Below are 26,365 nucleotides of genomic sequence, written 5' to 3' on the forward strand. Positions count from 1 at the left end.
GGAAGCTGTCTGGGAGTGAGGACTGGAATTGAATCTGTTGGCCGAGGAAGAGATGTTCATGCAAAAATGGGAAGCTCGGGGCAAGATGGTGGGTCTTCATGGGTCCAAAGTCCTCGGAAGTAAAGGGGGGCTTTTGACTCGCTGTGTTTTTTAAGAAATGCCCCAGTCCCTCCTGGGGTTGAAGGTACAGTCCTCTTGTTAACACTAACAAGGTATATTATCATAAGTGCCTCTCTCTGTGTTAGGTTAAGCAGTGAGATTTAAATTTTATTTCTTCAACAGGTTTATCTATCATTTTGATAGATCATTCATTTGTCCACTTATTCATTTATTCAGTGTATCATTTATCCATTTATCAAGGACTTATATTGTGATGGGGTAGGTTGGGAGAGACCCAAAGACACATGATTTTGCCATTAATGACTGCTAATGAAAAACTGTTGGCTTTTCCTACCATTCTTGGCCATGATGATAACAAGTGGCCTTTGGAAATTAAAAGGTACAGAACAGAGTCTGGCCAGTTGCACAGATAACTCAACAACAGCAGGATTTAAAGACCAATCAGTTGGTCTAGATCACATTTCCAAGGTCACTAGGAGTCCTGAAAAGCTATGTATAATAAGGTAAGTTTTTCATTAATCTATTTTTATTTTATGGTGCAGGAAATTGGTTGAAGCTGTCAAAAAAAAATCACCATTGAGAATGTTGGCTTGGCCAGAGAATACTAGGACACCTCAGAGAGGTCACCCCAGGAGAGGGGAGGAGGGTCCTTGTCACAGCCTGAAGGGTGGTGTCTCACCATTGATCTTTGGCAAGTTGTGCTGGTCAGAGTTCCAAAGCGCAATATTATATTTCCAATTAAAATGTAAAAACAAACCTCTTCCATAAAACACATTGGCTTCAGCCCTGGGAAGTGACTACAAAGCCTGCTGCTGATTGAGAAAAGCTGAAAGCAGACACTGTAATTGATAAAGAAGATAAGTCAATCTGTGTCCTTTAAAGAATAATGAGTTCCATTTTTCATCAAAAAGATCTCCCTGTGCTGAAGAAACATTCTTTCAATAAATCTACTTAATGGTTTCCCCTTAATGATATATAACATAGCAGGCCACCCATCATTTGCAATGCTAATTCAACCCAAAGGAAACCCAACCAGTTCCCAGGAAGGGCTGCTGGAAAACCATCCAAAGGGAAAAACTCGAAAGGCCTTTTGGGGCTCCTCAAGTAGGTAGATGGGATGGGATTTTGAATAAACAGAGTCTCACTAAACTTGAAACTCGATGCAAATGTCCATCCACTACCCCCACGGCCACTCCTGTGCACTCACCTCCAAGGACGACTCGTCGGATGGTTCCAGAGTAAATACCTCAGATGCCTGGGCTGTGAGAAACGATGAGCTTTGTTTGTTTCCTGAGCTCATCCATCTCCCACAGCCCAGCCAGCCTTGGTGGTGCTGGGACCGTGGGCTGTGGGAGGCACTTTATGGAGTTTGGGAAACTGAAGATGTGTTTTAAAGATCCTGCCTGAGTGATGCTGTTGGGGCATGCTCCCCGCCCAGCCCAGGGCCAAAGCCTCAGGTGCTGAAAGGCCCGGGGGAAGGAAGGGCCTGCCCCCTTACCGAGGGTGTCATTTAGGACCCGCCTCACCTGGTGCCAGGCAGCAGACTTATTGTTTGACCTGGCTGATCTTCGTGAACCCCAACTTTACAAATGGGCTGTTATCTCCACAGGGCCCAGACTTTAGGGAGCAAAACCTATTTCCTCTGAGGGCACCCAGCCCTCTCGATGCTGGCGGACTTCCCCGCCTGGGAGTCATTAAGAACAACCCTCCAGTGATTTCCTTCTGTTGCTGTTTGTTTATTCTCCAGTCGCGTGTGAGTCAGCCAGATCATGACTTGTGGTGGTTTTGCTTGGGAAACCTTATATAATTCTAGGCCTATTGTCACGTTGGGCCGAGCAGTTAGACCATAGAGTGTTTTCTCATTGCACAACGTTGGCAGATCAATAGGGAGAAAACCTGAACGATGAGGTGACGCTGGCTGGTCAGGAACCCGGCTCCGAGTCACCCAGGGAGGCAGCCCTGCAGTTTCGCAGAGGCAGCCTGGTGGCGAGAGAAGCCTGGACGCCCCCTACTGTCACCACTGTGCAGCGTGACGGCCCGCCTTCGCGAGAAGAGACACTGGGGTGATGTTTCAGAGAGGAGAGCGAAGCAAGGAAAGAAGAACAATGACCACACTTCACACAGAAACCGACCACATTTTTTTTTTTACTGCGTTGTCTTCACCCTGGATTCCAACATGCTGGTCCAGAGCATGGCTGGCAAGACCTCTATGGATCCTCTGACTGGCTTTCCTTCCCCGCCATGTACATTACTGCTTTTGATCACACTCCGTGACCCAAGTGCAGAGGCAGTTATCAAAGAACACTTTGGATGCAAACAGTGAGCGGCTTACAACACATGGATGGGGTGGGGGCGATGTCCACCACGAACGTGGAATCCACATAAATGGCTGGAGAGGCAAGACGCCTCCTCAGTGGCTAATAGGATGATGGAGTTCAAAACCCACAACTGGTTTTTGTTTTCTTTCTGAATTCCTGGCGTCTATTGAAACCAGTTGTCCCTACCCTTATTTCATATGTGTAATCACAAGTCTGACCTGATTTCCACCATGTTTGTTGGCATACGTCTTTGAGTGGTGCACCCTGAAGTTATTCATACTGATATAGGATGAAGCTTACAAATATCTGCATTGAAAGAGAAACTGGGGTGACTCTATATGAAGACAACGACCATCACATTGCACAGCACATCGTTGGTTAATCTTGGAATCGTCAGGCATTATTTAAAATGAGAGAGAACACAAGTGCCACGAGAAAACAATCCTAACAACAGAACCAAACCCAATTTCTCTATTCATCATTGAAAAACCAAAACCAATTTCTCTAACACTTTTCATTAATTGTTATTTTAAGCTCCAGTAGCAGGATCGGATTTCTGCTGCCTCTGGGCAAATGAGTTATGATCTGATCTCAAGTTCCAAGGGAAATGCTCAAAGTTTTATTTTCCCCCAGTTGAATAAACAGTCCTATGTCTATTATCTCTTGTGTTAGAATAGTGTTGTCTTCACATAAGACTCAAATCATGGTATTAGTCATTCATTTCCTTGAACACAGACACCCTCATGCGTGCTGACAGGTTTATAAGGATGCGGTGGCAGCGCGGTTATGGGAGCTGCTAGATGACCGACCTTGATTTCTTGCAGTCCTGAGCGATGGAGCCCGGGTGTGTCTGGTTATTGTTCGCTTTCTCTCCCAGATGCTGGGCTTGTCTGGAAGATTAATACATTAACAAGAGCTGAAGGTCCAGGGTTGCACATCTTCAGACATGTTTATTAGCAGATGGCACACAGGATTCAAAGGTCACCACAAAAGTGACATTTTAAAGTGAAACAACAATATTTATGTTCAGATAGTCTACTGATGAGATCATGTGGAAATGGTTTTGATTAAATTAGCTTATAAATGGTTGCCAATCTATAGACAACTTAAAATGCCACGTCTGTTTACCAAATGTTTTCTTCTCACGCTCTCACCCTTTAAATATTAATGACCAAATGCTGTTTTTTCTTGGTCAGCGTGGGTGGGGGGGCAGATAAGCTTTTTTTAACTGTAAGATCTGTATATTTGGTTTTGACTTCCTGGGTTATCTGATTTTTTTTTTTCTTCATTCTAAAAACGTTATCTCCTGTATGAGTTCTGAAATCTCACCTGCTATTATTCCTGGTTTGAAAGAATTTGGATTCCACTATCGTAAATACAATGGCTTGCAATTTCTTTAGTATAAATTGGGTCTCTGGAGGGACCTAAAGTTCAGTCCCTCAGATCAAACGTTATGTTCAATATCATAAAAGAGGTATGAGCTGGATTTCAGAAATTCTTATTAAAGCTCGATTTGGCCTCTGCAACCCTCAGGAGCCACAGTTTTGTGACAGCGTGTGCTAGTGTTTCATATAACAATGTGAAAAACAAAATGCAGCCAAAGGGAGAGAACCCTCCTCTCATCTTTTTTTTTCTCCCTCTCTGTTGTGCCTACAACCTAGCCGGGCTTTGAGGGAAAAATTTTAGCTCAGAAAATGGTTTAGTCAGAGAACGCTCAACAGTCTGAAATCAAAGTCATCTTTTGTGAGTTTTGCAGGTCTCTGTGGTCCATAAAACTCACAGAAATATTTCCAGCAAAGGCATTAAAATGCAGAAATAATGATCCATCAGTAGATTAAAACTTTCACAGACATATTTAGAGGCCACAAATATGAACATATATACTGGTTCTCTTTTATTTACATTGAATTGTGTTATGAATAATTTTGCAGGATATAGATATTATTGTCTTGAGTTTTTCACTTTATTATGATGTTGATCTTATTTTCCAGACAAGTTACAAAATTACAAATGTAAGAATACCACAGAAGATGTACTCACTTTTCAAGAGAACCTTTTTCAATATTCATTGCCCCTTCCATTGAATCCAGTCCTTGTTCAGAAAATTGTTTCAAGGCACTTAAAGCTGCCTAAAAATGAAAACAAACACACAAACAAGGAGATTCATTCACTGACGTTCATGTAATAAACAGAAATGCAATGGTAAAAGAAAGCTGTGATATATAGTAAAGGCTATCATTTTCATTCATCTAAATAAATGCTTTTTCGTATCATTTAACAAAATTACACTTGAGAGGCTATATTATGATGGAGCAATGTATATCCTAGAAAGGCTTTATTTTTGTGTGTTTGGGGGGAGAGGTGGAAAGAGGAATCTGCATAAACCTTATGCCTTATCCATAATTTTGTAAGATGGCAACAAAGTTTTTTTCGCAAATGTAGAAACATGTCATAGAAGCCTATCTATCTTCAATGATGATTTTTGCATTATTTCTCCTTACATTCCGGAAACTACATGTTCTCTTCTTCCAGATGTGAAAGCATCAGATATTTTTTTCCCAACTGTCCAAAGCTAGCATAAATGTACTGGTCAATTTCATAGACATTTAGCTCCAACCAAGTCACAGAATGTGAACGGTGAAAGGGACCAAAGACACTCTTGAATTCCGAGGGGATGGTATGATGATGGTATTCTGTATATAGAGAAAAAATCTGCCTCCGTGGGGGCCCTGGGGAGGCCCGCCTGGCCACCGCAGAGCCTCCTGAGGTAGGGATATGCCCGGATGCGTGGGATGCCGAAGGGTGTTGACAGGCTGGTGGAGCCTCGCGGAATAGCTGGGAGGCACCAAAAAATGTGATGCTGATAAGATCTGCATAACTTGTTGACACTCTTGTGCACGGTCCAAACTGTTATTTCTTTGAATAAGAATTTGGTTCTTCTTCCCCTCCCCCACAGCCCACCCTTTTAAGCTCGATTTAGAAGGGCTTTGTTGAGTCTGAGATAGGTGTGAGCGGCCAGGCTTGTTTGTATCTTGGAGATCCTGCTGGGTCACACTTTGGTCATCTGCATCTTCTCAAAGGCCTTTGTAAAAGAGTTAACTCCTGCCACTGCTCAAACTTTTATCTGCCAGCAGCTCCTTTTGGGTAGTTAAGTGCATGATCTTTTCCGCATCTCTTTATGCATAATATATCTTTTTGGTTCAGATTTTTAAGTTAATAGACTTAATTTTTTTTGTTTTGAGAGCAGTTTTAAGTTTATAGAAACATGAAGCAGGGAAACCCTCTTCCCTTCCCCCTCCCTCAACATCATTTCCCTTATTATTAACATCCAGCATTACAGAGGTACATTTATTACAACTGATGAAATACTGATATATTATCATTAACTTAAGTCCACAGTTTACAGTAGGGTTTGCTCTATGTTGTACATTCTATGAATTTTGACAAATGTACAATGTCATGTGCCCACCATGACATCATAAAGAATAATCTCATTGTCCTAAAAATTCCCTGGGTTCCACGTGTTCACCCCTCCTCCCTTTCCACTTCCCCATCCCTGGCAACTCCTTTTTTTTACAGTCTTTATAGTTTTGTCTTTTTTGATGCCATACAGCTATAAGTGTACAGTATGTAGCATTTTCAGACTGGTTTCTTTCACTTAGCAATATGCATTTAAAGTTCCTCTATGTCTTTTCATGGCTTGTCAGCGCATCTCTTTTTATTGCTGAATATATTCTATTGTTTGGATATACCACAGTTTAAGGGACATCTTGGGTTACTTCAGGTTTTTGATGATGATGAATAAAGCTGCTATCAACATCTGTGTGCAGATTTTTGTGTAATGTTTGCAACATTTTTTTAGTCTTTTTATTTTAAAAATATCAACCGCTATATTCAACCAAAAGGACTAATATAGCCTTATCTTTTCCTTCAGGCTGTTTCTTCCTTTCAGATCTCTGAGCTGATCTTCCCAGTTCAGCTGAATGCCCACTGATGCCTCCGCTCTGGCCTGGGAGAGCTGGGGCAGGGGCAGGGTGAAGATGGGGCGGCTGTGCTGGGCTCTCTGTTTCAACAATCTCTCTCTAAACCTGGAATCCTTTAAGAATGGCAGTGCCCCGGCCCCATTACCCTTGATCTCAGTCTAGGCTCCTACTACACAGTAGCTGGCGTAGGTTACAGTGACACGTAAGCACTAACCTCAGTTGGGTAGGACAAGTATGGCCATCTCATTGGGGTTACTATTACTGATTGAATTATGTCCACCCTCAAATTCGTATGTCGTTCCAATCCCCCATACATAGAACATGGCCTTAGTTGGAAATAAGATCTTTGCCAACATAATTAACTAAGATGAAGTCATACTAGATCCTCCATCCCGGGTGGCACAGCGGTAAAGAACTCGCCTGCCGATACAGGAGACGGAGGAGACTCGGGTTTGATCCCTGGGTCAGGATGATCCCCTAGAGTAGGAAATGGCAACCCACTCCAGTTTCCTTGTCTCGAAAATTCCATGGACAGAGGAATCTGGTGGGTTTCAGTCCATGGGTTTGCAAAGAGTCAGCCACAACTGAGTTCACACACACACATATATTAGATTAAGGTGGGTCCCAATCCATTATGACCAATGTCCTTAAAAAAAAGGAAAATTCAAAAACAGAGATACACACACTGTATGAAGAAAGCAGAGATTGGATCGATGCAACGGAAGCCAAGGACCACCAAAGGCTGCCGGGCAACCACCAGAAACCAGGAGAGAGGCACGGAACAGACTCCTTCCTCAGGGCCCGCAAAAGGAACCAACCATGCCTACACCTTGCTCTTGCACTCCTAACCTCCATAGCTGTCAGACAAGAACTTAGTGCTGAATTTATTGTGGGTGGTCCTTTGTTACGGCAGCCCTAACAACAATTATAGGCACATCATCATTCCTCTATAAGGAAAGACCCTCTTTCTCCTCTCTTTGATATTTCCTTTATTATCTTTTTATTATAAAAATAGTTTCTCATTACAGAAAAATCATAATATGTAAGCAAGCAAAAAGAATGTGAAAATATTCAGTCTTACACACCACTCAAAACTTGGTGCATGTCTTTCCAATCCTCTTCTATCCCCCTCCCCGCCGGTACACACTTTAACCTGGATCATATCCTAACACTATTTTAGAACTTGCTCTTTTCACTGAATCATTAGCGATTTTCCATAGCAAGAGAAACACTTCAGCAACATCATTTTGCAGGACTACACAGTACCTCACTGACTTTATGTGCCTTCCTGTATTTAACCAATCCCTACTCTTGGACATTGAGACCACATCCAATTTTTAGGCTGTTATTAACACTGCACCAGGACCTCCCTGGCAGTCCAGTGGTTAAGATTTTGAGCTCCCAATGCAGGGGCATGAGTTCCATCCTTGGTCATCGAACTAAGATCCCACATGTAGTGCAGCAGGACCCAAAATACAAAAAACACTGCACCAAGCTTTCTAATATTAAATCATTGCCTACTGTCCCAATAATTTCCTTGTGATAAAGTCCTATAAGTTGAATTTCTGGACCAAAATGCACGCACATTTTGAAAGATGTGATATGAACTTCCCTCTGCCCTCAGAGAGGTTGTGTCCACATCAACACTTTGAGGAGCACTTGTTTCTCTAGGTCCTTTTGGAATTACCTCTCAGAACAACTTGTGGGTCATTGGAGCCAACTAGTTTTGTCATTTTTATGGCCCCACTTTATTTTTCATTTGTCCATCCTAAGCATTTACTTTATTCACTAGACTTAATTTGAGGGAAGTTTGGTTGCCTTCAAAAGTTAAATTCACCCTCAAAGGACTCAGATTTGGACATTTCTCCTCCTTAAAATAAAAAGTAATTCACATAGGAATTGGACTTTTATTAAAGTCAATGAGGTGACCTCTGTGGTCCTTTCCAGTCCTGAAATACTCAGGGGGCCTGGGCAACCTGCCCATGTGACTCTGCTGAGCATGTCCCTACAGGTGTGTACATCCTTGGGGGCTTGTCACGTGAACCTGAGTGCTGAAGTCCTGCCCTCTGTGCACACACATGGAGGGTGGCACCAGGCCTGCTCACAGTATGTGAATTATTGGCAGGAATGCTGATTTTTATCAATTTCTTCCCAAATGGACATTATAGAACACCTTCCATAGTAGTCTGTCTGCACTGTGGTTGGTATTGCTGAATGAGACTCCTGAGCACTCCAGGGCTTCTTGGTCCTGTTTTATTCGCAGCATAGCCAAAATGACCACCAGTACAAATTCTTAAAAAATAAAAGCAAAACCCACTTATGGGCTAACTGTTCAGCCCATTTTCAGTAGTTGCTTGGGGAATACAGGTTGTGTCAATACCAGAAATCCTTGGCTCACAGAGTCCAGGACCCAGTGAAACTCGTTCTCTTCCATTCAAAAAGAGGTGCCCCTAAGAGATGAAGGTGAAGTCTCAGGGAGTAGGTTGCATGCTTTTGCTCTTGCAAAAGCTTCTGAATGATTTAATCAACATGACAGGCAGGTCCCCAAGCGCTGTCAAGATGACTGTCACCGCTCCAAGAACGTCCTCCCAGCTGGAATGGCGGCGTACTCTTTCCCTTGGTGCCATGAACGGATTTTCAGAATTCTTGTGTGGCTGGTTCCCTCCAAAGGTATGTTTAAAGGCTTTTAAATAACATTCCCTTATCTGTCTGATGAGATAATCCAGCCCACATCTTATTGATAACCCTGAATACAATCACTTCGAAGTATGAGAGGACTTCTTTCCACTTTATAAAAGGCAATGAAGATACTTTATCTTCTCTGTAAACAACAGTCGCTGCCATTTGATGAGCATCCCTGTGCCAGTCATGAGATCAGGTCCCTTACCTGCGTGACCTCAGGTGTTACCACAGCCCGGCAAGGTGGGCTCTTCCCATGAAGGATTCAACAACCTACTCAAGGTCACATGGCTAGTAAGTGGCAGAGCAGAGGTGTGAACTCGGCACACATCCTGGGTCACATCAAGTTATTTTCTTCAGACATAAAAACTGCTCACATTCAGCCTAGCCAGTTTCAGCTTTCCTTCCAAAGTCCATCTAGTCTAAACGTCTAAACAAGGTTCGTCTAGTCAAAGCTATGGTTTTTCCAGTGGTCATGTATGGATGTGAGAGTTGGACTATAAAGAAAGCTGAGCACCAAAGAATTGATGCTTTTGAACTGTGGTGTTGGAGAAGACTCTTGAGAGTCCCTTTCACTGCAAGGAGATCCAACCCAATCCTAAAGGAAATCAGTCCTGAATATTCACTAGAAGGACTAATGCTGAAGCTGAAGCTCCAATACTTTGGCTACCTGATGCGAAGAACTGACTCACTGGAAAAGACCCTGATGCTGGGAAAGATTGAAGGCAGGAGGAGAAGGGAATGACAAAGGATGAGATGGTCGGATGGCTTCACCGACTCAATGGATGTGAGTCTGAGCAAGCTCCGGGAGTTGCTGATAGACAGGGAAGCCTGGCGTGCTGCAGTCCATGGGGTCACAAAGAGTCAGAAATGACTGAGCAAATGAACTGAATTGGATGGACCTAGAGACAATCATATAGTGTGAATGAAGCAAGTCAGAAGGAGAAAACAAATCATTCTATAATGCTTAGATGTGGAATCTAGAAAAATGATACAAATGAACTTATTTGCAAAGCAGAAATAGAGACACAGATGTAGAAAAGAAATATATGGATACCAAGGGGGGAAGGCGGTGGTGGGAGGAATTGGAAGATTGGGATTGACATATATACACCATTGATACTATGTATTCCTAGGGATCTTCCTGACCAGGGATCGAACCTGCATCTCCTGCACTGGCAGGAGGATTCTTTACCACTAAGCCACCAGGGAAGTGCTAAAGCAATGGAATAGTACACCGCCATAAGAAGAATGGAATAATGCTATTTAAAGCAACATGGACGGACCTAGAGATTATCATGCTCAGTGAGGTATCAGTGAGTGTACAATATGGTGTCACTTATATGTGGAATGTAAAAAAAATGATATAAATGAACTTATTTATAAAATGGGAATAGACATATGAAACAAAGTTATGGTTACTAGAGAGGATAGTGGGTGGTGGTGGTCAGGGTCGGGGGAAGATAAATTAGGAGTTTGGGATTAGCATATACACACTGCTGCTGCTGCTGCTGCTGCTGCTGCTGCTAAGTTGCTCCAGTCGTGCCCGACTCTGTGTGACCCCATAGACGGCAGCCCACCAGGCTCCCCCATTCCTGGGATTCTCCAGACAAGAACACTGGAGTGGGTTGCCATTTCCTTCTCCAATGCATGAAAGTGAAAAGTGAAAGTGAAGTCGCTCAGTCGTGTCTGACTCTTAGCAACCCCATGGACTGCAGCCTACCAGGCTCCTCTGCCCATGGGATTTTCCAGGCAAGAGTACTACTACACATAAAACAGGAAAACAATAAGGGCTTACTGTATAACACAGGCAGGGCTTCCCTGGTGGCTCAGTGGTAATGAATCTCTTTTCATGGAATTTCCCAGGCAAGAATACTGGAATGGGTTGCCATTTTCTATTCCAGAGGATCCTCCCAACTAGGGATCAAACCCATGTCTCCTCTGTCTCCTGCATTAGCAGGCGGATTCTTTATCACTGAGTCACCAGAGAAGCCCTGGGATTGTTTTTTAAAGGTCTATCCAAGGCAGTAGATGTAGCTTTGTTTGAAAGGTGAAATTTTCCTTAAGTGTTTTTAAAAAGTGGATGACATTTCCTTTTCTTAGTCCTGTCTTTCCAGCTCAACACTTGGATCCATTTGTGTGTGTGTGTGTTTCCCTTAAAGGAGGGCATCTGCATAGATACATAGAAATATTTTTATCCCCCAAAGATTTTACAACTGTTTTGGGAATAAAGCCCCACAGGGTCTAGAACAGATGTCGCTACCATTTCACGTAGGGCTTGTTTTGTGCGTAGTTATAGCAATGCCAGAAACATAATGCCAATAAGATGCTTCCCATGCCGGTTTGTTGGTCTTGGTTCGCATGTGTGTGTGTGTTCACAGGATAGGGGTGAGCCTTTCCAGTCATTTCTGTCATTTCTAACTTTCCTCTGGTTGATGAGCAATTAAGCAAACTTGAAACCAGTGCCTACTCTTCCTGCTTTCTTCTGCAGGGATTAAATAGCTTGTTAATGACAATGTAGCAGCATTAAATCATTCTTTGAGAGACAACAATGGTTCATTAGCAAAATGTGAATTTTAACTCATCCCTTCTTGACACGCAGCATTTTTAGGAGTCTTTGAACTGGATGCCCAACAGATCCTTTTATTTCTTTCTTTTTTTTCCATTTCACACTTTTCCCACCAATGTCACATCCTGAACCCCAGAAACAGGCTGTTCCCATTAAAGTCAATGGTAACCATACAAGTACAAATGTGGCCTTCATTTTGAAGTTAAGTGTTCAAGGTTTGGTTTGTTTTGCCTTTTCCCCCTTAAAGTGCTTGCTCATATGGAACTCTTCCTGGGAGTAGATCTAACTGCTGGACTCATTTCAGAACGCACACAAATGGCCCTATATGTGGCTCATTAAATCAGTCTCCTCTAATGAGAAAATCATAGGCTTCAAATTACAAACATCTTCAACTGAGCTGAGGACTCCTCTCACTTTTTTTTTAATGTGGCTCATTTTTAAAGTCTCTATTTTGTTTGTTACAATATTGTTTCTGTTTTCTATTTTGGTTTTTTTGCTGCAAGATACATGGGATTTTAGCTTGCCAACCAGGGATTGAACCCACACCCCCTACATTAAAATAAGTCTATCCACGGGATTGCCAGGGAAGTCCCAGGATTCCCCTCACTTCTCGTCCTAATAATCTTTGAGATCAACTCTGTGAAATCACTTAAATGACTGAAAAACCAGAAGGTCTTTTCTTCAGTAGGTTTGAAGCCTTACTGCCCAAAGAATGTGAATTTTAATGTTTCTAAGTTATCATTTTCTTACTTTTAAAAGTCTGTAACAAAATGCCAAGTCTCTCTTTATATAAAATAAAAGAAACCCCAAAAAGAACATTGTATTTCTAAATTTTATCACATTATGATAGAAGCCTCAATCTGTATTACATTTCAGATGAATCAGTGGTTGGATTTAAGAAATAAAAATAGGATTATATTGAGCTTTAACTAAATCAATTGCTGCTCTGCTTTCTAACAATTTCACTATCATCCCCATTTTCATTTGTGCTTACACAATCCTGTTAGTTTGGGTAATTTTCATAAAATTGGTATTTTATTAAAAAAAAAAATGCTCCTACTGTTGGAACAAAGGGATGTCAGCTAAGGTGAAGACTACTCATTCTGGGGAAAAAAAGAGGTGGGGGTGGTCAAAAGACATGCACATTTTAGACCATCTCCTAAGGCAAAGAATAGGAATTTTGGCTTGAGAATTTGGGGAATTAGTACAAAATGAGACACAAACTATAGACTTAGGCATCATCTTTATTTCAGTGATCAGGCTCTGACTGTTGGTTAATCCACGTAGCTGCCAGCCTTGACAATAATACAGTCGAATTTGAAACAGGATTAGCTGTGCTAAGAGGAGTGTTTTCAGCGTGCTTAGAACAAGCTCGAGTGGCTCCCTCAACGTGTTCTCGCCGTCCAGTCACACTGTGTCTGTTTTACGAAGAGCATTCATTTTAAATTTGTGTGTTGCCTCTATTTTTGCTTCAATGAAAAGTCCCCTTTGCAATGGCGTTTACGGAAACATGTGTTGGGCACAAAGGCAAGCATCCCTGAACGGTGACAGCATCTATCTCTGAGCTTGGCAGGATAATCCTCCCAAAGATGTCCATGTCCTATCCCCCAGAAGCTGAATATACTGCCTTACATGGTAAAAGTGATTTTGCAGATGGGACTGAGGTATGAACATTGGGATGGAGAGGTTATCCTGAATATCCAAGTGGGTCCAATTCAATCACGTGTCAAGTCACTTCAGTTCAGTTCAGTTCAGTTCAGTCGCTCAGTTGTGTCCGACTCTTTGTAACCCCATGAATCGCAGCACGCCAGGCCTCCCTGTCCATCACCATCTCCCAGAGTTCACTCAGACTCACGGTCATCGAGTCTGGGATGCCATCCAGCCATCTCATCCTCTGTCGTCCCCTTCTCCTCCTGCCCCCAATCCCTCCCAGCATCAGTCTTTTCCAATGAGTCAACTCTTTGCATGAGGTGGCCAAAGTACTGGAGTTTCAGCTTTAGCATCATTCCTTCCAAAGAACACCCAGGGCTGATCTCCTTTCGAATGGACTGGTTGGATCTCCTTGCAGTCCAAGGGACTCTCAAGAGTCTTCTCTAACACCACAGTTCAAAAGCATCAATTCTTTGGTGCTCAGCCTTCTTCACAGTCCAACTCTCACATCCATACATGACTACTGGAAAAACCATAGCCTTGACTAGACGGACCTTAGTCAGCAAAGTAATGTCTCTGCTTTTGAATATGCTATCTAGGTTGATCACAGCTTTCCTTCCAAGGAGCAAGCGTCTTTTAATTTCATGGCTGCAATCACCATCTGCAGCGATTTTGGAGCCCCCCAAAATAAAGTCTGCCACTGTTTCCCCATCTATTTCCCATGAAGTGATGGGACCGGATGCCATGATCTTTGTTTTCTGAATGTTGAGCTTTAAGCCAACTTTTTCAACTCTCCTCTTTCACTTTCATCAAGAGGCTTTTGAGTTCCTCTTCACTTTCAGTCGTGTCCAACTCTCTGCGACCCCATGGACTGTAGCCCTCCAGGCTCCTCTGTCCATGGGCTTCTCCAGGCAAGAATACTGGAGTGGGTTGTCATGCCCTCCTCCAGGGGACCTTCCTGACCCAAGAATCAAGTCCACGTCTGTCTCCTGCATTGGCAGGTGGGTTCTTTACCACTAGCACCACCTAGGCCCTAATTTAATCACACAAGTGCTTAAAATCACAGAACCTTTCCTTAAGAAAGAAAGATGTGGCCAGGAAAATATGGTCAACGAAATGCAATGTTCTTAGTTTGAAGGTGGAGGAAGGGGGACACAAACCAAGGAAAGTGAGTGGCCTCTAGAAACTAGAAAAGGCAAGGAGATACTAGAGCCTCAAAAATGAACTGCAGATAATCTTGATTTCAGCTCAGTGAGACTTGAGACTCCTGTCTGAACGCTAAGAACTCTAAGATAATACATTTGTGTTGTGCTGAGTTCATCCTAAAGGAAATCAGTCCTGAATATTCATTGGAAGGACTGATGCTGGAGCTGAAACTCCCATACTTTGGCCACCTGATGCGAAGAACTGGCTCATCTGAAAAGACCTTGATGCTGGGAAAGATTGAAGAGAAGAGGAGAAAGGGACGACAGAGGATGAGATGGTTGAATGGCATCAGTGACACGATTTACATGAGTTTGACATAAGATTGACATGGTAGGCTCCAGGAGTTGGTGATGGACAGGGAAGCCTGGCATGCTGCAGTCCCTGGGGTCACAAAGAGTCGGACACGACTGAGCGACTGAACTGAACTGAGCCATTAAGCCTGTTCGTTTTTAATAGCAACAGGAGAAAACGAATACACTCTTCTGGTCGCCTGGACAAGGAAGTGAAAGGGCATGGCACTTGGAGTCTGTCAGGCCTAGATTCAAATGCCAGCTCCATGGGACTTCCCTGGTGGGCCAGTGGTTAAGACTCCATGCTTCCACTGCAGGGAGCATGGGTTCAGTCCCTTTCAGGGAACTAAGATCGCACATGCCTCGAAGCATGGCCAAAAAAAGAAAAGAAAATGCCAGCTCCACTGCAGACCAGCTGTGTGTCTTCAGGCAGGCGACTATCTCTCAGAGCTTTGTTTTCCGTGTGCCATGATTAGACCTAAGCAAGCTAACAATAAACCCTTTCTATCATCTAAATACCTGGGTCATGTTAAAATTTCCCTGATAACTTCAATAATGTATTTTAAAGTTGGCTTTTGAATCTATATTCTAACAGTTCACCAGTTGTATTTGATCAACATTTTAGGATCTAGGCATTCCATGGCAGCAGAATAATGCCTCCCAAAGACATCTGAGTTCTTGTTCCAGAGACCTGTGAATAATAGTTTTCAAGGGACTTTGCCGATGGGATAAACTGAGGGCCTGGAGATGGGAAGATTAGTCTGCATTTTCTGGTGAGTTCAATCTGATCCAGTGAGCCCTCAAAATTAGAGAACCTGTCCCACCTCCAGTCAGAGAGAGACATAATGATGGAACAGGGGTCGGAGGGCTGTGACATATTGATTCTGACTATGGAGGAAGGGGCCAGGAAGCAGGGAATGGGGGAAGCTTACAGAAGCTGGAAAAAGCAAGGCAACACTCTCCCCGCTGAGCCTCCAGAGAGGAACACAGCCCTGCTGACTCTGGACTTCAGCCCCGTGAACCACGACTGACTTCGGACTACAGAAGTGCCAGATAACCCACCCGTGTTGTCTCACACCACCGTGCCTTTAACAGAGGGACTGAAGTCACACTGAGGTGTGACCTCTGCCGCCAGGTTCTTTCCCAGGGCCAGGCTGGTGTTGGGCCTGACAAGGAGGTCAGAGGGCCTGCCTGAGACTCTGGCTTGGGGGTCTGAGAAGAGGGGCTGGCTGAGTGGCAGCCCTCCTCAGGCAAGAGCCAAAGGACTCTTCTCAAAGCAAACTTCACCCTAGGATCAGGTCGCCAAGATCAAGTCACCTAAATCCTTCTAGGACCTCCCTCTGCCCTTGGGGCCCATGCAACTGCTCTCCCTTCACTCCTTCCATCCTGTGCTGGCCTCCTTTCTGTTCCCTGACTTTGACAAACTCCCCCTGACCTCAAAGACTCACAATGGCCAGTCCCTCCAGCCACCCCCTCCTCAGGACCAGCTGCCTGTCAACAGTCAGGAGAAGGCCTGACCACCCCCAGCAAATCACACATTATCCTCGTAACACTTGTCACAGCCTGTCATTATTTCCCAGAGGGAGGGGCCTTGTCTGTCTGATTGACAGCTGGGTACCGTCATTCAGTCAACAGAAGCAGTGCTACTATGAGGTATCACCTCACACCTGCCAGAATGACCATTCATGAAGACGTCTACAAATAACAAATGCTGGAGAGAGTGTGGAGAAAAGGAAACGTTCCCACACTGTTCGTGGAAATGTAAATTGATACAGCCCCTGTGGAAAATAGTATGGAGGTTCCTCAAAAAACTAAAAGTAGAATTACCATAGGATTCAGCAATTCTGTTCCTGGGCATATATCTGGACAAAACTACAATTCAAAAAGGTATGTGCACTCCAGCGTTCATAGCAGCGTTTGCAACAGCCAAGACATGGAAGCAACCTCCATGTGCACTGACAGACGAGTGGATCAAGATATGGTGCTTATATGTGATGGAATGGCACTTAGCCATAAAAAGAACAAAATAATGCCATTTGCAGCAACGTGGTTGCAACTAGAGATTACCATACTAAGTGAAGTCGGTCAGAAAGAGAAAGACAAACACCATATGGTATCATTCATATGTGGAATCTAAAATATGGCACAAATGAACCTATCTGCAAAACAGAAACAGAATCAGAGATATATAGACAAGAGATTGGTGGTTGCTGAGGGGGTCAGGGGTGGGAGAGGGTTGGATTGGAAGTCTGAGGTTAGTAGATGTAGACTGACAGATATAGGATGGATAAGAAAACAAGGTCCTACTGTATAGCACAGGGAACTATATTCAACAGCCTGTGATAAATCATCATGTAACAGAATATGAAAAAGAATGTAGATATGTGTATAACTGAATCACTTTGCTCTACAGCAGAAATTAATACAACATTGTAAATCAACTATTCGTCAATAAAAAATAAATTAAAGGGACTTCCGTGATGGTCCAGTGACTGAGACTCCGTGCTTTAAATGCAAAGGACTGGGGTTTAATCCTGGTCAGGGAACAAAATCCCACATGCTGCCACTAAAGATCCCATGCAATTAAGACCCAGCACAGTCAAGTAAATAAAAATAAATAAATATTTTAAAAATGAAAAAGAAAAGAAAACAGGGTCATTGAGACCGGGGAACCACACTAGGCACCAGGAAAACCCAGCTCCACATATAGGGTCCCTGTCTGTTCTCAGCGTGTCTTCCAGCAGGAAGGAAAGCACGCCGCCCACACCAGGCCGACAGGTGATGCTGTAGAGACGGCGCCTGCAACAACAGCCCCGAGAAGGGCACCCAGGTCTGCCTCGAGAAGACGGTGTCATGGAGAGGCCACGGTTGGGATGAGACGTGGGGTGAGAAGGACTCCATCGGGGAGGTGAACGGTGGGCGGAGGGTGATGCTGGCAGGGGGCACTGCTCCTGCACAGGGGCTGGGAGGGAAGGAGGGCTTGGGGACACGATCAGAGTCCTGGGCGATAGACCAGAGAGGCTCCATGTCCTGGAAAAGCTGAGCCAAGCCTGAGGGCCGGAAGCCATAGGCAAGGGGATTTGGTCTCCAAACAGGAAGGAACCTTGTGTCCGCGGAGGGCAAGCTGGACCCTGAGGAAGGACAGGGTGGGACCCATCGCTGGAGCAGGTAGCTGTGAGGCCACTTGTGCCTCAGGCTCTCTGATGCTCTAAGTCAGGTGAGGAACGCCTCACAGCTGCAGAGTGAGGTGGTAGTTGCAGAGGTGACAGGTAGAGCTTGGTCTCCTGTGATGACTGTGGTTTGCAGGGGAAAGCTGAGTTTGGGCCTGAGCTTCACTACGGGTCCTGTGAGAAAGTGTCTTTCCCTTCTCATTCCTCAATGTCTCAATTTAGAAGACGGAGTAGCTGTACTATTACAGGGGTGAATTGATGGGTGTGTCCTGGGGCTGTCTGCCACACACTGTGCTGCATGGAAAATGTGTAACGACTAACCCTCGTGGGGAAAAATCCCTAACTGGTACCACCTCCAGCTCCCTCCTCACTGCTCGGAGGCAGGGCAGCAACGTGGTTTTAAGAGTCGGGCTTATTGACCCACTCCACCAACCGGCAACCGTAATAGGACTTTAGGCAAGTGAAACTCTCAACTCTTAAATGACATCTCATGTTCATGACACTCACTTTACTCTAAGAACTTTCCATCCCTAACTCATTTATCTTCATGGTTGCTACAAGGAGCCTTGACTGTCATCTCCAATTTAAGAGAAGGATGCAGAGACAGAGATGAAGAAATTTACGCAAGATCAACAGGACTTGATCTTGATGGATCTGAAATCTGTACACAGATGGTTTAGCTCTGGAGCCAAGATTCTTAACTATTATATTGTACCACCTGCCAATCCAGTGATAGGATGCACCATTTGAGTGCTCAAGAAACGGCCTGACGGACTTCCCTGGTGGGCCAGTGGTTAGAACTCTGGGCTTCTAGGGGGTGCGAGTTCAATCCCGGGTTGGGGAACAAAGATCCCACGTGCCTCTCGGTGCAGCCAAAATATAATAAAAAATTATTTAAAAAAAATATGCCAGTAGGTCTTGTGTGTGGTGAGGTGCTTAAAAAGAAAGAAAGGAATGGCATGAGCCAGACCAAGAGCATGGAGCCTCGTGAGAGAGAGGGTCCGAGTGCAGGCTCTGAGGATATGGGCTGCCTCTTTGATCCAATCTTCTGAGCTGTGGGCTTTGGGTGGGAATTGAGAACATATCTGGAAAGATAGATGTGAAATGTAAATGTTCTAGCTGCTCTTTAGAACAAAATCCCAAATTCTGACTTGGGCCCCGACGCCCTCGTGACTGTTGCCATCTACAGCTTAGTGTCAGCAGCCTCATCACCACACTCTTTCAAACCCCAAAGCTCCAGCCACACCAGCCCCTCTCTTTGTAGAGCACCTTGAATTCAGTGCTGTCTCGTGAACCTTCACACGCTTCTCCCTAGACCTGGGGCCCTTCTCTCTGGTCTCCATAGGGTCCTGTCCCCCATTTCAGCCAGTTCTCTGCTCAACTGTCATCCCTTGAGACCAGTGACCCTACAGGAGCAACATATCCCATGCCTAGCCTGGCATTCTCGCATCTTCTTACACTGCCTAATTTTCAGTGCTTACTGGCCCTAAAATTTTATGTTATCTATTTAACCATTTCCTTGATTATTGCCCATGTTCCCATTAGAATGTAAGTTCTGTGAGGGCAGAGATTTGTCTGTTTTGTTCATTGCTAAGTGCTCCATACCTAAAATAGACACTCATTTAATAAATACTTATTAGTTGAATGGGGCTTCCCTAGTAGCTCAGAATCGCCTGCAATGCAGAAGATCCCGTTTCGATTCCTGGATTGGGAAGATCCGCTGGAGAAGGGACAGGCTACCCACTCCAGTATTCTTGGGCTTCCCTTGTGGCTCAGCTGGTAAAGAATCTGCCTGCCATGCAGGAGACCTGGGTTTGATCCCTGGGTTGGAAAGATCCCCTGGAGAAGGAAAGGGCTACCCACTCCAGTATTCTGGCCTGGATAATTCCATGGACTGTGTAGTCCATGGGTTGCAAAAAGTCAGACATGACTGAGTGACTTTCACTTTATTAGCTGAATGAATGAGTGGCTGAAAACAGTGACCAAGTTAAAGAATATCTAGCTACCTCATATATATGGTAAAGTGAAAGTAAAAGCGTTAGTTGCTCAGTCATGCCCAACTCTTTGCAACCCCATGGGCTGTAGCCTGCCAGGCTTCTCTGTCCATGGGATTTTCCAGGCAAGAATACTGCAGTGGGTTGCCATTTCCTTCTCCAGGGGATCTTCCCAACCCAAGGACTGAACTCTGGTCTCCTGCATTGCAGGCAGATTCTTTACCGTCTGAGCTACTAGGGAAGTCCTGTATATACAGTACGGTTTTATTAATTCTCAGAAGTTCCCTATGGAAATTAAGGAGTAGCTCACTTCCTCCACTGATTAAAATCCGGAAGTAAGCATTCATTTGATGTTGAAAGGCTGATTATTCAGCTGAAGTAAGTAGCTGCTAAATGTTGGTCTTTCAAATGAGGGAATTAAGTATCATGATAGGTCCCCAAGGTGGGTGTTCTCATATATTGTGGACTTATTTTATGCCAATTACATTATTACAACATTGGAAGAAACTTTCTTGGGATTAATTTTAGTTTTTTTTTCTAGAAATTCTTTGTTTTCTTCAACTAAGAGAAATGTCGTCACTGTCAAGTTCAAGAAATACACTTTCATCTTCTTTCTCTAGGTGCCGCTGAAAGAAGCACATCTCTAATAATATCACACTTGGTTTGGTCAGTTTTAGAAACTCCATTAAAAGTAATTGTTAAGGTTTCTAATTAAATAGCCATCTTAAAGGAAAAAGTAGTATCCTGGTTTCCTAAAAACATCTTCATTAAGACAATATAATCAAACAAAGAGATTTATAAATAATTATGATCACAAATGGTCCCCTTTCCCTGCCTCCACACTCAAATGAGAAGTAATTTAGTATACCTTTGGGGATGCAGTTTAGGTCTGCCAAATTCTTCTAAGTTGTCTCAAGCTAGTACTCTGAGGGTTGACATTCTAATATATCAGGTTTTTTTTTTTTTTTCCTAATTGTTTGGCTGCAGATAAAGATGTAAGGTTATAAGTATAAGAATTTATGCGATGATCAGTGATGGAATCCTAATCCATCTTAAGCTGTCAGCATGACAACTGGCAGTTCCCAATGTGTATTAAGAGACAGAGAATTTTTTTTTGCCCGAGGGTACCTTCCCTTTCAAAAGCAGAATATTTTTCTTCTTTTGCTTTCTAAAGATATCATGTCAGACTCCATTCTTAATGGTTAATCTTTTAAGGAGGCAAGATAGATTGGAGAGAAAATATGTGATAGATTTATAAATTGGGGGTAAATATAACATGAGGCATTCCAAAACGTAATTTCAAATCAAAACCTTAACATGGGCAAGGGACGTTATATCAACCAACAGCATTCTTTAGAAATGCCTGACATTCAGTTGGATAGAGTTATATATTGAAATAGATTGTAGGCATATTGGGGATGTTTTTCCTCTAGCATCTGGTAGTATCAAAGGCCAGGAGGAAGAGTGGGTCCAGAATTTAAAAGCTGCCTTTTGGATAAATATGTGGAAAGGATAGGAATTAAGTTGTCAAAAGGCTAGAAGAATTTACTGAAAGTGAGAAGGGTGCTAAAAGCAATAAGCTATTTGGAATTTGATAGCACTCAACTTTAGGGCTTCGCAGAGCTAGTATTGTTAGCCAAATAAGGGTAAAGTGATCGTACAAAAGAGGACAATTCAAGAATGAGTCAAACATGAAAAGCAACCAGGCAATACCCTGATCTGTGAAAAGAAGCAGTATTTATAGTTTCTGAAAGTCTTCCCAGTGGCTCAGTGCTAAAGAATTCGCCTGCAGTGCTCGAGCTGCAGGAGATGCGGGTGCGATCCCTGAGTGGGGAAGATGCCCTGGAGGAGCGCATGGCAACCCACTTCAGTATTCTTGCCTGGGAAACCCCATGGGTGGAGGAGCCTGGTGGGCTACAGTCCACAGGGTCACGAAGAGTCAGACACTGAAGAAACTGAGCACGCACACACATATAGTATCTGAGAGGCAACCTGGAAGGAGCCCCAAGGGAGCCTCCTCTACGAAGCCTTCTCTATATTTGGAAAAGAATAGTGACTGGTGATTTCTATGCCCTGTATCACTCAAAGTAAACTGCTAAACAGTCACCCCTAGAATCTCAATGCTCATGGAAAGACCTATTGCACATTGCTGGACAGCAGACCCTGATCAATCAAGGTCCTAGACCCCTTCCATCTTGTGAGTCCACCCTCTTCTAGGCTTGCATTATGGTCCTCTTCATTCAACCAGTGGAAGAGAAAATAAAAGGGAAGATAGCACTTAGGAAGATTTTATGAAAGAGATCTCAAAGCCCTCGTGCTGCGGAACCCAGTGAGTGACATGACCATACTGAACTCCATGACTCCACCCAATTCCAGGTTGGGTAACTAAATCTGGCTGTGAGCTGAGGAAAAGAGGAAGCAGGTGTTGTGAGCAATTAGTCTCAATTAGTACTCACAAGTGGTACTATGTCATCACACTCATTTGCTGAGGTATCTGCATGCCTATCTCCTAGAGCTGAAATTAGAGTCTCTAGAACCAGGCAGGGAGAAGGCAATGGCAACCCACTCCAGTACTCTTGCCTGGAAAATCCCATGGACAGAGGAGCCTGGTAGGCTGCAGTCCATGGGGTTGCTAGGAGTCAGACACGACTGAGCGACTTCACTTTCACTTTTCACTTTCATGCATTGGAGAAGGAAATGGCAACCCACTCCAGTGTTCTTGCCTGGAGGATCCCAGGGGTGGGGGAGCCTGGTGGGCTACCGTCTCTGGGGTCACACAGAGTCGGACACGACTGAAGCGACTTAGCAGCAGCAGCAGCAGAATCGGGCAGAGCTGGATGTTGTTTAGTAGCTACAGCACCAGCGATGGCATAGAATTAATGTTCATTTGTAGTCAGGGGACATGGGCTGCCTGGTTCACAGAGCACAGCAGCCTGGAGATGCTAAGGCTGGTGATCTATGCCTGAATATTGACAAGAAACACCCAGGTCTTTCTCCCTTCCTCAAGATGGCCTCTCTGTGAAGATATTTCCAGAGGGCAAAGGGACCACATGCCTACACTGGGCAAGGGGCACTTAAGTCTGTTAATTCTTAATGTGTCTTCATGCAAAAAGCCTTCCCAGGGACCCTATGTCTCTTAGGAAGTGCTTCATTGTGGGAAGGAGCTGTTGGGTTCCTGAATGACAAAGGATAGGGTAGAGGGTTTCTTGTGAACCCAAAGTCTGGGACTAAAAGTGGAAATAAAATATTTGTCAAGGGAACTTTACTGGTGGTCCAGTGGCTAAGACTCTGCACTCCCAATTCAGGGGGCCTGGGTTCAATCCCTGGCTAGGGAACTAGATCCCACATGCTACAACTAAGACCCAGTGCAGCCAGATAAATAAATGCATTTAAAAAATAAAGTCTACTAAAAAATCTTTATCAAGGATAAACCAGACTTTCTTATTAACTGAGAAAGAAGCCAGAAGTGTGGGACTATATAATGTTATAAATTTATAGGATGTTATTCTGTCTCCATTTGGTTTCACACAAAGTAGTAACAGCCCCCATGTGACTGACAGAGGACTGGTATCTAGAATATATAAAGTAAATAACAATCCAATTAGAAGATGGACAAAGGACACGAAGAGAAGGTTCACCAAAGAGAATTTACAAATGGCAAATAAACACCTGAAAAGAACTTAACATTACTAGCTGTTAAGACTATGATATCATTACAAACCTTTTAAAACACTGAAAGCAAACATTTGTGACAATACCAAATGAAGGAGAGAATTCAGAGAAGCTGTATTATTATTATACATTTGTGATGGGACTATGAAATGGGTCAGGCACTCTGGAAAATAGTTTTCCAGTTTTATAAAAATATACAACATAAACTTACTATACAGTCCAGCAATCATATTTTGGGGCATTTGGGAGGTTCGTGACATTGTACAGGAGAGAGGAATCAAGACCAACCCCAAGAAAAAGAAATGCAAAAAAGCAAAATGGCTGTCTAAGGAGGCCTTACAAATAGCTGTGAAAAGAAAAGAAGTGAAAAGCAAAGGAGAAAAGGAAAGATATACCCATTTGAATGCAGAGTTCCAAAGAATAGCAAGGAGAGATAAGAAAGCCTTCCTCAGCGATCAATGCAAAGAAATAGAGGAAAACAATAGAATGGGAAAGACTAGAGATCTCTTCAAGAAAATTAGAGATACCAAGGGAACATTTCATGCAAAGATGGGCTCAATATAGGACAGAAATGGTATAGACCTAACAGAAGCAGAAGATATTAAGAAGAGGTGGCAAGAATACACAGAAGAACTGTACAAAAAAGATCTTTGTGACCCAGATAATCATGATGGTGTGATCACTCACCTAGAGCCAGACATCTTGGAATGTGAAGTCAAGTGGGCCTTAGGAAGCATCATTACAAACAAAGCTAGTGGAGGTGATGGAATTCCAGTTGAGCTATTTCAAATCCTCAAAGATGATGCTGTGAAAGTGCTGCACTCAATATGCCAGCAAATTTGGAAAACTCAGCAGTGGCCACAGGTCTGGAAAAGGTCAGTTTTCATTCCAATCCCAAAGAAAGGCAATGCCAAAGAATGCTCAAACTACCGCACAACTGCACTCATCTCACATGCTAGTAAAGTGATGCTTAAAATTCTCCAAGCCAGGCTTCAGCAATATGTGAACCGTGAGCTTCCAGATGTTCAAGCTGGTTTTAGAAAAGGCAGAGAAACCAGAGATCAAATTGCCAACATCTGCTGCATCATCGAAAAAGCAAGAGAGTTCCAGAAAAACATCTATTTCTGCTTTACTGACTATGCCAAAGCCTTTGACTGTGTGGATCACACTAAACTGTGGAAAATTCTGAAGGAGATGGGAATACCAGACCACCTGACCTGCCTCTTGAGAAATCTATATGCAGGTCAGGAAGCAACAGTTAGAACTGGACATGGAACAACAGACTGGTTCCAAATAGGAAAAGGAGTACGTCAAGGCTGTATATTGTCACCCTGCTTATTTAACTTCTATGCAGAGTACATCATGAGAAACGCAGGGTTGGAGGAAGCACAAGCTGGAATCAAGATTGCCGGGAGAAATATCAATAACCTCAGACATGCAGATGACCCCACCCTTATGGCAGAAAGTGAAGAACAAAAGAGCCTCTTGATGAAAGTGAAAGAGGAGAGTGAAAAAGTTGGCTTAAAGCTCAACATACAGAAAACTAAGATCATGGCATCCGGTCTCATCACCTTATGGCAAATAGATGTGGAAACAGTGGCTGACTTTATTTTTCTGGGCTCCAAAATCACTGGAAATTGTGGTTGCAGCCATGAAATTAAAAGACGCTTACTCCTTGGAAGGAAAGTTATGACCAACCTAGACAGTATATTAAAAAGCAGAGACATTACTTTGCCAATAAAGGTCCATCTAGTCAAGGCTATGGTTTTCCCAGTGGTCATGTATGGATGTGAGAGTTGGACTGTAAAGAAAGCTGAGTGCCAAAGAATTGATGCTTTTGAACTGTGGTGTTGGAGAAGACTCTTGAGAGTCCCTTGGACTGCAAGGAGATCCAATCAGTCCATCCTAAAGGAGATCAGGCCTGGGTGTACATTGGAAGGACTGATGTTGAAGCTGAAACTCCAATACTTTGGCCACGTGATGCGAAGAGCTGACTCATTTGAAAAGACCCTGATGCTGGGAAAGATTGAGTGCAGGAGGAGAAGGGAATGACAGAGGATAAGAGTTGGATGGCATCACCGACTCAATGGACATGGGTTTGGGTGGACTCCAGGAGTTGGTGATGGACAGGGACGCTTGGTGTGCTGTGGTGCCTGGGGTCACAAAGAATGGGGCACGACTGAGTGACTGAACTGAACTGAACTGTCCCAGAGAAGAGAAAATTTACGTCCACATCAATAACTTGTACACAAGTGTTCAAGGCAGTTTTATCTGTATTAGTAAAAAAAAAAAAAAAAGCCCCAAACCCCCACAATAGATGAATTATTAAACTGTGGTACATCCACACCATGGAATACTACTCAGCAATATACAGGGATGAACTGTTGGTACATACAACAACTTGGATGGATTGCAAGGGTGCTGGGCTGAGTGAAAAATGTCAGTCTCCTTTTGAGACATACTGAGTCACCTACTGTACGATTCCATTTATATAGCATTGTTGAAATGACAAAAGTCTTGCCAAGGATTAGTGATGGTGGTGGGAGGAGGAGTGAGTACAGAGTGAGGCCACAAAAGGATAGCACTAGGGAGATCTCTGTGATGATCAAAGAATTCTGTGTCTTGATCGTGGTGGTGGTTACATGAGTCTCTGTATGTGATAAACTGGCCATAGGCCTACGTTACAGACGTGGCCCAGTGTCAGTTGGTTTCCT

At 43.6% G+C, this 26,365-nt stretch overlaps 1 protein-coding gene across 15 annotated transcripts in view; it reads right to left on the bottom strand.

The window, feature by feature from the left end:
* Positions 1-2,239: 2,239 nt before the first annotated feature.
* STAU2 (staufen double-stranded RNA binding protein 2) overlaps positions 2,240-26,365 on the bottom strand; it is a 320,999-nt gene continuing 296,873 nt past the window's right edge. For 6 of the 15 annotated variants that reach the window (XM_040262045.1, XM_040262046.1, XM_040262044.1 and 3 more), the window contains 2 exons: positions 4,479-4,567; positions 2,248-3,328 (listed from right to left, as the gene is read on the bottom strand). In XM_040262045.1, coding sequence (XP_040117979.1) covers positions 3,235-3,328; positions 4,479-4,567 — 183 coding nt within the window. In that variant the 3' untranslated portion in view covers positions 2,248-3,234. Of the gene's footprint in view, positions 3,329-4,478; positions 4,568-26,365 lie in introns of all 15 variants that reach the window. The other 9 variants (XM_040262036.1, XM_040262033.1, XM_040262035.1 and 6 more) reach the window with 3 other exon arrangements.

This window comes from Oryx dammah, unplaced genomic scaffold (assembly GCF_014754425.2).
Source record: "Oryx dammah isolate SB20612 unplaced genomic scaffold, SCBI_Odam_1.1 HiC_scaffold_19, whole genome shotgun sequence".
Taxonomy (NCBI): domain Eukaryota; kingdom Metazoa; phylum Chordata; class Mammalia; order Artiodactyla; family Bovidae; genus Oryx; species Oryx dammah.